We start from the raw sequence: 13,605 nt of genomic DNA on the forward strand, positions 1-13,605 counted from the left end.
AGAGAGAGAGAGGGGGAGGGGGACAGCGCGAGAGAGAGAGAGAGGGGGAGGGAGACAGCGCGAGAGAGAGAGAGAGGGGAGGGAGACACAGCGCGAAAAGAGAGAGAGAGGGGGAGGGAGACACAGCGAGAGAGAGAGAGAGGGGGAGGGAGACACAGCGCGAGAGAGAGAGAGAGAGAGAGAGGGGGGAGGGAGACACAGCGCGAGAGAGAGAGAGAGAGAGAGGGGGGAGGGAGGCGGCGCGAGAGAGAGAGAGAGGGGGAGGGAGGCGGCAGAGAGAGAGAGAGAGGGGGAGGGAGGCGGCGCGAGAGAGAGAGAGAGGGGAGGGAGGCGGCGCGAGAGAGAGAGAAGGGAGGGAGGCGGCGCGAGAGAGAGAGAGGGGGAGGGAGGCGGCGCGAGAGAGAGAGAGAGAGGGGGAGGGAGGAGGCGCGAGAGAGAGAGAGGGGGGGGAGGGAGGCGGCGCGAGAGAGAGAGAGAGGGGAGGGAGGCGGCGCGAGAGAGAGAGAGAGGGGGAGGGAGGCAGCGCGAGAGAGAGAGAGAGAGGGGGAGGGAGGCAGCGCGGGAGAGAGAGGAGGGAGGCAGCGAGAGAGAGGGAGGGAGGCAGCGAGAGAGAGAGGAGGGAGGCAGAGAGAGAGAGAGGGAGGGAGGCAGCGCGAGAGAGAGGGAGGGAGGCAGCGCGAGAGAGAGGGAGGGAGGCAGCGCGAGAGAGGGGGAGGGAGGCAGCGCGAGAGAGAGAGGGAGGGAGGCAGCGCGAGAGAGAGGGAGGGAGGCAGCGCGAGAGAGAGGGAGGGAGGCAGCGCGAGAGAGAGGGAGGGAGGCAGCGCGAGAGAGAGGGAGGGAGGCAGCGCGAGAGAGAGGGAGGGAGGCAGCGCGAGAGAGAGGGAGGGAGGCAGCGCGAGAGAGAGGGAGGGAGGCAGCGCGAGAGAGAGGGAGGGAGGCAGCGCGAGAGAGAGGGAGGGAGGCAGCGCGAGAGAGAGGGAGGGAGGCAGCGCGAGAGAGAGGGAGGGAGGCAGCGCGAGAGAGAGGGAGGGAGGCAGCGCGAGAGAGAGGGAGGGAGGCAGCGCGAGAGAGAGGGAGGGAGGCAGCGCGAGAGAGAGGGAGGGAGGCAGCGCGAGAGAGAGGGAGGGGAGGCAGCGCGAGAGAGAGAGGGAGGGAGGCAGCGCGAGAGAGAGGGAGGGAGGCAGCGCGAGAGAGAGGGAGGGAGGCAGCGCGAGAGAGAGGGAGGGAGGCAGCGCGAGAGAGAGGGAGGGAGGCAGCGCGAGAGAGAGAGGAGGGAGGCAGCGCGAGAGAGAGGGAGGGAGGGAGGCAGCGCGAGAGAGAGGAGGGAGGGAGGCAGCGCGAGAGAGAGGGAGGGAGGGAGGCAGCGCGAGAGAGAGGGAGGGAGGGAGGCAGCGCGAGAGAGAGAGGAGGGAGGCAGCGCGAGAGAGAGGGAGGGAGGCAGCGCGAGAGAGAGGGAGGGAGGGAGGCAGCGCGAGAGAGAGGGAGGGAGGGAGGCAGCGCGAGAGAGAGGGAGGGAGGGAGGCAGCGCGAGAGAGAGGGAGGGAGGGAGGCAGCGCGAGAGAGAGGGAGGGAGGGAGGCAGCGCGAGAGAGAGGGAGGGAGGCAGCGCGAGAGAGAGGGAGGGAGGAGGCAGCGCGAGAGAGAGGGGAGGGAGGCAGCGCGAGAGAGAGGGAGAGGGAGGCAGCGCGAGAGAGAGGGAGGGAGGGAGGCAGCGCGAGAGAGAGGGAGGGAGGGAGGGAGCGCGAGAGAGAGGGAGGGGGGGAGGCAGCGCGAGAGAGAGGGAGGGAGGGAGGCAGCGCCAGAGAGAGGGAGGGAGGGAGGCAGCGCGAGAGAGAGGAAGGGAGGGAGGCAGCGCGAGAGAGAGGGAGGGAGGGAGACAGCGCGAGAGAGAGGGAGGGAGGGAGACAGCGCGAGAGAGAGGGAGGGAGGGAGACAGCGCGAGAGAGAGGGAGGGAGGGAGACAGCGCGAGAGAGAGGAGGGGAGGGAGACAGCGCGAGAGAGAGAGAGGGAGGGAGACAGCGCGAGAGAGAGGGAGGGAGGCAGCGCGAGAGAGAGGGAGGGAGGGAGACAGCGCGAGAGAGAGGGAGGGAGGGAGACAGCGCGAGAGAGAGGGAGGGAGGGAGACAGCGCGAGAGAGAGGGAGGGAGGGAGACAGCGCGAGAGAGAGGGAGGGAGGGAGACAGCGCGAGAGAGAGGAGGGAGGGAGGCAGCGCGAGAGAGAGAGGGAGGGAGGCAGCGCGAGAGAGAGAGGGAGGGAGACAGCGAGAGAGAGGGAGGGAGGGAGGCAGCGCGAGAGAGAGGGAGGGAGGGAGACAGCGCGAGAGAGAGAGGGAGGGAGGCAGCGCGAGAGAGAGGGAGGGAGGGAGACAGCGCGAGAGAGAGAGGGAGGGAGGCAGCGAGAGAGAGGGAGGGAGGCAGCGCGAGAGAGAGGGAGGGAGGGAGGCAGCGCGAGAGAGAGAGGAGGGAGGGAGGCAGCGCGAGAGAGAGAGGGAGGGAGGCAGCGCGAGAGAGAGGGAGGGAGGGAGGCAGCGCGAGAGAGAGGGGGGGAGGGAGGCGGCGCGAGAGAGAGGGAGGGAGACAGCGCGAGAGAGAGGGAGGGAGACAGCGCGAGAGAGAGGGAGGGAGACAGCGCGAGAGAGAGGGAGGGAGGGAGACAGCGCGAGAGAGAGAGGGAGGGAGGGAGACAGCGCGAGAGAGAGGGAGGGAGGAGACAGCGCGAGAGAGAGAGGGAGGGAGACAGCGCGAGAGAGAGAGGGAGGGAGACAGCGCGAGAGAGAGAGGGAGGGAGACAGCGCGAGAGAGAGAGGGAGGGAGACAGCGCGAGAGAGAGAGGGAGGGGGACAGCGCGAGAGAGAGAGGGAGGGAGACAGCGCGAGAGAGAGGGAGGGAGACAGCGCGAGAGAGAGGGAGGGAGCCAGCGCGAGAGAGAGAGGGAGGGAGACAGCGCGAGAGAGAGAGGGAGGGAGACAGCGAGAGAGAGAGGGAGGGAGACAGCGAGAGAGAGAGGGAGGGAGACAGCGCGAGAGAGAGGGAGGGAGACAGCGAGAGAGAGAGGGAGGGAGACAGCGCGAAAGAGAGGGAGGGAGACAGCGCGAGAGAGAGAGGCAGGGAGACAGCGCGAGAGAGAGAGGGAGGGCGACAGCGCGAGAGAGAGAGGGAGGGAGACAGCGCGAGAGAGAGAGGGAGGGAGACAGCGCGAGAGAGAGAGGGAGGGAGACAGCGCGAGAGAGAGAGGGAGGGAGACAGCGCGAGAGAGAGAGGGAGGGAGCCCGCGCGAGAGAGAGAGGGAGGGAGACAGCGCGAGAGAGAGAGGGAGGGAGACACCGCGAGAGAGAGAGGGAGGGACACAGCGCGAGAGAGAGAGGGAGGGAGACAGCGCGAGAGAGAGGGGGAGGGAGACAGCGGGAGAGAGAGAGGGAGGGAGACAGCGAGAGAGAGAGGGAGGGAGACAGCGAGAGAAAGGGAGGGAGACAGCGCGAGAGAGAGGGAGGGAGACAGCGCGAGAGAGAGGGAGGGAGACAGCGCGAGAGAGAGGGAGGGAGACAGCGCGAGAGAGAGGGAGGGAGACAGCGCGAGAGAGAGGGAGGGAGACAGCGCGAGAGAGAGGGAGGGAGACAGCGCGAGAGAGAGGGAGGGAGACAGCGCGAGAGAGAGGGAGGGAGACAGCGCGAGAGAGAGAGGGAGGGAGACAGCGCGAGAGAGAGGGAGGGAGACAGCGCGAGAGAGAGGGAGGGAGACAGCGCGAGAGAGAGGGAGGGAGACAGCGAGAGAGAGAGGGAGGGAGACAGCGCGAGAGAGAGGGAGGGAGACAGCGCGAGAGAGAGGGAGGGAGACAGCGCGAGAGAGAGGGAGGGAGACAGCGCGAGAGAGAGGGAGGGAGACAGCGCGAGAGAGAGGGAGGGAGACAGCGAGAGAGAGAGGGAGGGAGACAGCGCGAGAGAGAGAGGGAGGGAGACAGCGCGAGAGAGAGAGGGAGGGAGACAGCGCGAGAGAGAGAGGGAGGGAGACAGCGCGAGAGAGAGAGGGAGGGAGACAGCGCGAGAGAGAGAGGGAGGGAGACAGCGCGAGAGAGAGAGGGAGGGAGACAGCGCGAGAGAGAGGGAGGGAGACAGCGCGAGAGAGAGGGAGGGAGACAGCGCGAGAGAGAGGGAGGGAGACAGCGCGAGAGAGAGAGGGAGGGAGACAGCGCGAGAGAGAGGGAGGGAGACAGCGCGAGAGAGAGGGAGGGAGACAGCGCGAGAGAGAGGGAGGGAGACAGCGCCAGAGAGAGGGAGGGAGACAGCGCCAGAGAGAGGGAGGGAGACAGCGCGAGAGAGAGGGAGGGAGACAGCGCGAGAGAGAGGGAGGGAGACAGCGCCAGAGAGAGGGAGGGAGACAGCGCCAGAGAGAGGGAGGGAGACAGCGCCAGAGAGAGGGAGGGAGACAGCGCCAGAGAGAGGGAGGGAGACAGCGCCAGAGAGAGGGAGGGAGACAGCGCCAGAGAGAGGGAGGGAGACAGCGCCAGAGAGAGGGAGGGAGACAGCGCCAGAGAGAGGGAGGGAGACAGCGCCAGAGAGAGGGAGGGAGACAGCGCCAGAGAGAGGGAGGGAGACAGCGCCAGAGAGAGGGAGGGAGACAGCGCCAGAGAGAGGGAGGGAGACAGCGCCAGAGAGAGGGAGGGAGACAGCGCCAGAGAGAGGGAGGGAGACAGCGCCAGAGAGAGGGAGGGAGACAGCGCCAGAGAGAGGGAGGGAGACAGCGCCAGAGAGAGGGAGGGAGACAGCGCCAGAGAGAGGGAGGGAGACAGCGCCAGAGAGAGGGAGGGAGACAGCGCCAGAGAGAGGGAGGGAGACAGCGCCAGAGAGAGGGAGGGAGACAGCGCCAGAGAGAGGGAGGGAGACAGCGCCAGAGAGAGGGAGGGAGACAGCGCCAGAGAGAGGGAGGGAGACAGCGCCAGAGAGAGGGAGGGAGACAGCGCCAGAGAGAGGGAGGGAGACAGCGCCAGAGAGAGGGAGGGAGACAGCGCCAGAGAGAGGGAGGGAGACAGCGCCAGAGAGAGGGAGGGAGACAGCGCCAGAGAGAGGGAGGGAGACAGCGCCAGAGAGAGGGAGGGAGACAGCGCCAGAGAGAGGGAGGGAGACAGCGCCAGAGAGAGGGAGGGAGACAGCGCGAGAGAGAGGGAGGGAGACAGCGCGAGAGAGAGGGAGGGAGACAGCGCGAGAGAGAGGGAGGGAGACAGCGCGAGAGAGAGGGAGGGAGACAGCGCGAGAGAGAGGGAGGGAGACAGCGCGAGAGAGAGGGAGGGAGACAGCGCGAGAGAGAGGGAGGGAGACAGCGCGAGAGAGAGGGAGGGAGACAGCGCCAGAGAGAGGGAGGGAGACAGCGCCAGAGAGAGGGAGGGAGACAGCGCCAGAGAGAGGAAGAGAGACAGCGCCAGATAGAGGCAGCGAGACCGCGCCAGAGAGAGGGAGGGAGACTGCGCCAGAGAGTGGGAGGGAGACAGCGCCAGAGAGAGGGAGGGAGACAGCGCCAGAGAGAGGGAGGGAGACAGCGCCAGAGAGAGGGAGGGAGACAGCGCCAGAGAGAGGGAGGGAGACAGCGCCAGAGAGAGGGAGGGAGACAGCGCCAGAGAGAGGGAGGGAGACAGCGCCAGAGAGAGGGAGGGAGACAGCGCCAGAGAGAGGGAGGGAGACAGCGCCAGAGAGAGGGAGGGAGACAGCGCCAGAGAGAGGGAGGGAGACAGCGCCAGAGAGAGGGAGGGAGACAGCGCCAGAGAGAGGGAGGGAGACAGCGCCAGAGAGAGGGAGGGAGACAGCGCCAGAGAGAGGGAGGGAGACAGCGCCAGAGAGAGGGAGGGAGACAGCGCCAGAGAGAGGGAGGGAGACAGCGCCAGAGAGAGGGAGGGAGACAGCGCCAGAGAGAGGGAGGGAGACAGCGCCAGAGAGAGGGAGGGAGACAGCGCCAGAGAGAGGGAGGGAGACAGCGCCAGAGAGAGGGAGGGAGACAGCGCCAGAGAGAGGGAGGGAGACAGCGCCAGAGAGAGGGAGGGAGACAGCGCCAGAGAGAGGGAGGGAGACAGCGCCAGAGAGAGGGAGGGAGACAGCGCCAGAGAGAGGGAGGGAGACAGCGTTGGAGGTCGTGTGTCTCCTCAATAACTCCAAAACTATTAAACTTTACATCCTGAAACTTTGCATTCATACTAATAAAACTCGAAGGAAGTGCAATAGTGAAAATTTGGTGTTTGAGTTACTTTAAACTCCTCTTTTGAAGATAATTAACAGCCTTATTTTATTATATCCTTCATCAGGCGATCCTCAGCCACCTCGCTCTCTGGGCTTTGAAGGCATTTCCTGGGTAACCTCACTGGGGTCTGAAGCCGCCATGTTTTTGGGCCTGCTCAACCATGCCCTGACTTGGAACAGGCCGCAATGATTTCTTAATGATAGTTTTTACCCCGTGGGGTGGAAGATCCCACGGCATCTGAGCACGGCTCGCGTTCTCTCTTTTCTTGTTTTTTTCACTTTCCTCACACATATTATCGAATGTCAGTTCTTCATAGCTTTGAATCACTGTATACATCCCTTTTGTAAGTTCTATCGTTTTCAAATTAGGAGCTTGGAGCGATTTCATGGAATTATATGAAACGACTTTCCACGATCTACTCTCACGGACTAAAGTTTATCATCGAAATATTATTTCATTTTTGAGGATTGGATATCCTCCGGACTAAATAAGTATCAAAATATTTTGTGAAATCTGATAATTTAAAGAAATAACGAGTCTTATAACTCAGCCAATATTCCTATTTACTTTAAGCAAGCAAGGTTTATGGTCCCTCCTCCATTCATATATAAGAAAATGTGCAATTTTCAAAGCATTAAACTGATCTTTTTCTCCTCTTTAGAGAATTATATTGAGTGAACAAAATTTTTTTTTGGAATGTGCCAAAATTAACCAGCTTCATTCAGCTGTATGATTTAATGCATTCACTGCAAGAACTCATGCCCTGTCCCCCAGAGGGCCTGCCTATCCATAGCATCTGCCAGATTGACGTCGATATTTTCGGATGTTTTGTGATGTGCTCTCCAGGGAATCAAAGCAAATGTGGTAAAAAAGAAAAAACGGACATTTTAAAATTAAAGTTTTAATAGTTGCACGGACTCCGAACCGATGTACCACGTGACACGTGCACCGAGGAGCAAGCAAAATGGCCGATTGTCAGCAATGTTTATTTCATGTGCAATTGAACTTCGCGATGTCTCCAAGGTTGTTCTGGATTAAGATACAAGTCTTTTGTGGATGAAGTCATTTTATTTCATTAACTGCTGCATGCGGTGAAGACGGACTTTGAAGTTAAACGGATCTTTTATGGTATGCAGCGACAGCTTCGGCAACTGTTCCTCATCAAACACTTTATTGGATTGCTTGCATGAGTACGAAAGCCACTTGCCGAGCACCCATTGTCGAAAGCAGTCCCATGCCACATCGTTCAGAGCGAATCGTTCATTCTCTGCGGAAACATTTACCGCGCCATGTTGTTCAGAGCAGGTGGTCTGTGCCCCGTCGACCCGAGCGGGCGTTCCGCGCCCCGACGCCCCGAGCGGGCGGTCCACGCCCCGTCGCCCAGAGCGAGACAAACAGTCCAGAGACAAACACTGCCCGGATGTGTCTGGAGCCAAGCCATCCGGACATCAACACCGCCCAGACGCACCCAGAAACAAACACCACCCAGACACACCCAGAGATAAACACCGCCCAGACACACCCAGAGAGAAACACCGCCCAGAGGTACCCAGAGACAAACACCGCCCAGAGGTACCCAGAGACAAACATCGCCCATACACACCCAGAGACAAACACCGCCCAGAACCAATGCGGAGACAAACACCACCCAGAACCAATCCGGAGACAAACACCACCCGGACACGTCTGGAGATAAACTTGGCTTTAAAAACTCACAAAGAGAGTCACATAACCTTTGTCAAGCAAACCTAAAAATCAATTGCTTTAGAAACAGTCACGAGGACAAAGGAAAACCTGATAAAACCTTTGTAAGATGGAGGAGGAAACTTTGCCACCATGACACCGATAGCAGCCATGGCATGTCCACACATAAACGGAGAGTCCCTGCTGATCAAAATCTACCCAGATGTATCACGTCCATGTGCACTGTATACATACCTCTACATTGTAGTACCTGCCGAATGTACATCCCAATTGGGACATGAACTGTACCGCTATCGACTGTAAGGTGCTCGGTAAGTGGCTTAAGCAACCAAGCAAGCACTCCAATGGAACGCCTTGCTTGGCAAGCGATTACCAATTGCCGGTGATAAAAGTATGCACCTGGAAAAGCCCAAGCAATGTCTGAATTGTACAAGTGAACACTTTTTTAGTTGTAGGAACTGCTGCTGAGTCCGATCCTGGAGCTTAAATTCCATAATTCAGCTTCGTTAAAGAGATTTAAGGTTGACATGGGCGGAAATGAAATAAAGCCACGAACGCTGGAGTCTAGGTGTTTATAAGAATTGCAATGTATGCAGCGATTCTTTGCTATGATGAACAGTCATTCTATAATATGAGTGAGGAAAGTGAAAAACAAAATCTATCATGAAGAAATCATTGCAGCCGGTTCCAAATCAAGGCAAAGTTGAGCAGGCCAAAAAACATGACAGCTTCAGACCCCAGCAAGGTAACCCAGGAAACGCCTTAAGACCCCATATCGAGCGACGTGGCCGAGGATCGCTTGATAAAGGATATAATTAAATAAGGCCTAAATTATCTTCAAAAGCGGTGTCTTAATTGACCCAAACACTCAATTTTCACTCATGCACTTCCTTTGAGTTTCCTTCGTATGTATGCAAAAAGCTTCAGGCTGATAGGTTTCATGGTTTTGGAGTTATGGAGGGGAGACACACACACACACACACACACACACACACACACACACACACACACACACACACACACACACACACACACACACACACACACACACACACTAGTATCGATACATACATATGCATGCCTTTTCACAGACTGGTGAACCCCTTCTATCCCTGCAAGTAAAAAGCTCCCTTTCTCCACCCTTTCCTTCCCACCATACACACCATATACACATCCATTGTAGCAATTTATCAATGGAAATACCACACTACACAACGACAGCATTTACTTTTGTACCTACCACTACCTATATCTTCGAGCATAGTGGTCCACCAAAGCCTCACCGATATTTTCCAGCTTCTCCACTCTTCTTCTTGAGCAATGCCCGCCATTCACGAATCATGTCATGCAGACCCAGCTGAGTTGTTGTGTAGTCATGGTAAAGATCATCATAGTTTACCACAGTTTTCTGCATGTATGAAAAGACAGACTAGCACCGCAAGATTGCTTCCTTGGGCTTATTGGATACAATTGCAAAGTAAACTAGAAGGGCACTCGGTGGAGCGCATATCTCCGCCACATAACACCTGATCCACGAGAACATATCGGGCCCATTACATTTTTGATATATCATGCTATACAGTAATATATCGTTTTTTGCCCGATCTCTCAATGTGAAAAATCACTTAAATTATCACATCAGGATCCAGATCTTCACCAAAATTGATTCAATTCTTCCTTGTCACACACCCAATATGTCTACCAAGTTTCATCCGAATCCATCCCCAACTTTTTGAGATATCCTGCACACAAACAGACAAACAAACAGACAGACAGGGGTGAACACATCACCTCCTTCACCTTCGGTGGTGGGGGTAATGAAAGAATATAAATCCAAGTACATTCGGAATACAAATAAATAGTTTTACTTTTCCATTAAAACATTTTGTGAAATTAAAAGCATAAAAAAACAACAACTTTAAAAACCAAATTGTTTCAATTTCCACATCTTTGTACTATATTCATAGATATCTGGCTGTGGTGTCCCTCCTTTTTCCTTACAAATGAGGCGGCGAAGCAAAGAATTGTCTTAAAGTGGATAAAAGTACAAAATTAGGTTTATTCTTCTCTCGCAAATCAATGTCAACTAAAACACTTTTCATATGCCTTCTGGGAGCAACATCTGTATCGAGATCATTAAATTGCGCTCTTTCCCCCAGAGCTTCAAAACCAGGCCATGCACCACCATCTCACATCATTCCCGATCCCGACGCATATTCCACGGATCTTTTCTAACATCATTCCCGATCCAGACCCATATTCTATGGATCTCGACCCATATTCTACGGATCTTTCTATGTTGGGACTTAGTATTTCTGATCACGGGGCTGCGTTTCTGGACCTGTCCATTTCTCCACCTATGTCTCATCCTTGGCATATCATGACATTCCAAAACCTGAGATCCACCGACACAAACTTGCTCTCAGATTGCATTTGCTCCATTTTCTCGCTGGCATAGAGCGAGATATCCCTTGAGAAGATCATCGATTTGTACAACCACATTCTTCGTCATAACCGAGACACCTTTGCTCCAGAAAAGTCCCATCAGGTAACATTCTGCTGCTCATCCCCATGATTCACTGATCATCTTCGTGAAGTCCTGGGGTGTAAGCTTAAGCACAGGTGGAGAGTCAGGCTTCACAGTCCACCTGCAGTCTTTTAAAGAGCTTACTCAGCTTACTCTGCCACCCTAAAGGTAGCCAGATCCTCCTATGCCATCCTGATAGACAGGCACTGCAATAACCATAGGCATCTTTTCTCTCCCATAAACTGTCTCCTGAAGCCCTCTGATTCCTTTCCCTTTGTACTCATTATTGCGGATTGTAACCGTTTTTTAGAACAAAAAAAAATCGCCGCAATCAGACGGCAAACCAGGTCCACTAATAATAGCTGAACCCCTATTGTTCCAGCCCTTTACCCTGACCCATCCCTAAGCATCCTTGTTGAGGTTTCCCCCTCACTGCTTTATCTGCCATGGTCATAAAATCTACTAGTAGCTCACTCGATTTGATTCCAACATCTCAACTGAAATCATGTTTATCCACAATTTCCCCAATTATCACCATTATATAGTCAATAAATCACTTAGAAATGGTGTAGTGCCATACTCCCTCAAAATTGCAGCAATTACCAATTTCCCCCTTCTTTAAAAAAAACACAATCTTGACAATGAGATGCTCTCCAATCACAAGCTCATCTCTAATCTACCTTTTTTATCTACAGTTTTAGAAAAGGTGATAGCTTCTCAGTTGTAGTCTCCTCTGGATTGCATCCAGCTTTTTGAGCCATTTCAGTCTGGTTTTAGCCCTGCACACAATGACCTTCTCATAGCTGCACATTCTGCTCGATCTGAGTGCGGCTTTTGATACAGTGAATCATAAAATCCTATTGCAGTGCCTCAAGGACCTCTTAAATCTCTGCTACAGCCTCACAATGGTTTTCTTCTGACCTTACCCTCAGAAATGGATTTGTCACCTTGAGTAAATATGGATCCAACAGCTGTCCTGTTACATTTGGTGTTCCACAGGTGTCAGTTTTGAGACCCATTTTATTGATAATTTACCTGCTCCCCCTTCGTCACATATTCAGGAAGCATGGCATCAGTTTCCATTGTTATGCTGACGATACTCAAATCTACTTGCAAAGCTTACCTGATACCCATCTTGTAATTTCCCAGCTGTTTAGATGAGGTAACGGTATGGATGGATGCTAACTTTCTACAACTCAATGGCAGAAAGACTGAGGCTATACTGATTGGGAGTCCTGATCAGACTAAAACATTTGGCAACAACTATCTTCTAATTAATGGGTGAGTTATTCCACTTTCCTCCTTGATCACTAATCTCGGTGTTACATTTGATACATTTCTGTCTTTTGAAGTCCACATCAAGAGAGTGTCAAACTTCATTTTTCCACTTCAGAAACATTGCCAGATTAACATCTTCCTTAAAGATGCCTGATGCAGAGAAGCTCATGCATGCCTTTACATCTTCCAGGCTCGGTTACTGTAATTCACTCTTTGTCGCTCAACCTGACAACCCCCTTCAAAAGCTGCAATGTGTTCTGAATAGTGCTGCACAAGTTTTAACCAAAACTCCGAATAAATAGCCTCGTGTGGGACTGATGGTTATCTAACCAACAGGCAGGGTGAAAAATGAGGGATTTGTGGGAAGGGATCATGGCTGAAGTGGTACTGTCTTGGGGAGCACAACTTAAGTGAACGGCATGGTCCTTGTATTGCATCAAGAGTTTGGTCTGCATCTGGCTGTCAGGTTCTGAGAAGATTTAGAAATAAATTACCTGAACTTGAGATGAAACCCGCCTTTTCAGCCTCTTATAGAGATTGGATCCGGAAGGGGAGCACAACCCAATGAGACTATACTGTTCTGTTCTGATGTATCGTACCAAATTTGATCTGCACCACTCAGGTAGTTGTGGATATGTTTTAGTGAAAATGAGGGATTCGGGGAGGGGGCCCATGGCCCCCTTTCCAGGGGAGATATGGCCATGAGGAACAAAACTAAAGGTGAGGGCATGGTGCCAATGCCTTGTGGCGAGTTTGGTCTGGATCTGTCTGGGAGTTTCTCAGAAGATGATTTTTGAATAAAATACCAATATTTGGGGCAAAACCCCACTTTCACCCTCTTTATCAAGGAAGCATCTGGATGGGGTTCCCCAACACAACCCCATGAGATCTTGCTGTCCTGGTGCATCTTTCCAAATTTGGTCCGTATCGGTTGGGTAGTTTGTGCGGAGAAGATGTTTCAGTCAAATGTTAACGGACATACGTATGGACAGATGTACATATGGTCATGCATTAAAAAATAATAATAATAATTTGTGTATTTGTTAAGGATCCACCTGAAGCTGGGAAGTAATCCAGCTGTTCCAACCTGAAGTTGGATAAATTGACTAATATTGTTGTCTTCACCTGAAGTGGAGGGATAAATTGAGCTAAAGAGCTGAATAAATTGATGTCGAAGATTTCCTCTTTAAGCATTTATAATTGGTGTTGCCAGACAAAGTGTGAATGACTAAAGACATTGTTCCTCACTCATAAAATATTACTTGAACTTCGGTAAATGATAGGATTCCATTGTAAACATGATTATCCATGTATACTGTGACATTTGCTTCCTGTAAAACATACATCTGCCTTCAGTTGATATTGATTTGTCATTTATGATTAAGATGATGCAAAAACCTGGAAATGTTGCATAACTTCCTAGAAGACTTAAGTATATCAATCAGTACATGATTAAACATAACTTTGGATATTTCTTATTTAGTTCTCAAATTTAATGAATATAATGCATGGCTTTTTGTGCAGACGCATTGTGGGAGCTGCTGAGGTTCTGTGAGCAGCGCCAGTCAGTGTAATGTTATTGTTTATTAACGCTGAGAACGTGGCCCTTGATCTGTGTAACTGTCTGTACCTTCAAACCTGTTGTTGTGCTCTTTTCTGATTAGCTGTAATTGGGCCTTGCCTACATTGTTTAAACTGCTTCACTCCTTTCCCAATAGCAGAGAGCAGTTATTTCGATTTCAAACTTTGGGAAAAGTTACTCTTTCCGTGATGAAAACCTATTTCTCTTTTATCCTTCTTGTTCAATCATTCCCCCACTCGTCACTGTTTCATACATAGGGCTTGCATGAATGTGGATTTTTTTGAGAGAGTTT

The 13,605-nt window shown here is 53.6% G+C and overlaps 1 protein-coding gene across 2 annotated transcripts in view; it reads right to left on the reverse strand.

Moving 5' to 3' along the window:
• Positions 1-13,605, reverse strand: part of SLC3A1 (solute carrier family 3 member 1) — an 83,587-nt gene that overhangs the window by 36,645 nt on the left and 33,337 nt on the right. For both annotated transcript variants that reach the window (XM_085890284.1, XM_085890283.1), the window contains exon 6: positions 9,210-9,334. In XM_085890284.1, coding sequence (XP_085746410.1) covers positions 9,210-9,334 — 125 coding nt within the window. The remainder of the gene's footprint in view (positions 1-9,209; positions 9,335-13,605) is intronic.

The sequence above is a fragment of the Eptatretus burgeri genome, chromosome 7, assembly GCF_056783735.1.
Source record: "Eptatretus burgeri isolate ZD-2024b chromosome 7, Ebu_testis_v1, whole genome shotgun sequence".
Taxonomy (NCBI): Eukaryota; Metazoa; Chordata; class Myxini; order Myxiniformes; family Myxinidae; genus Eptatretus; species Eptatretus burgeri.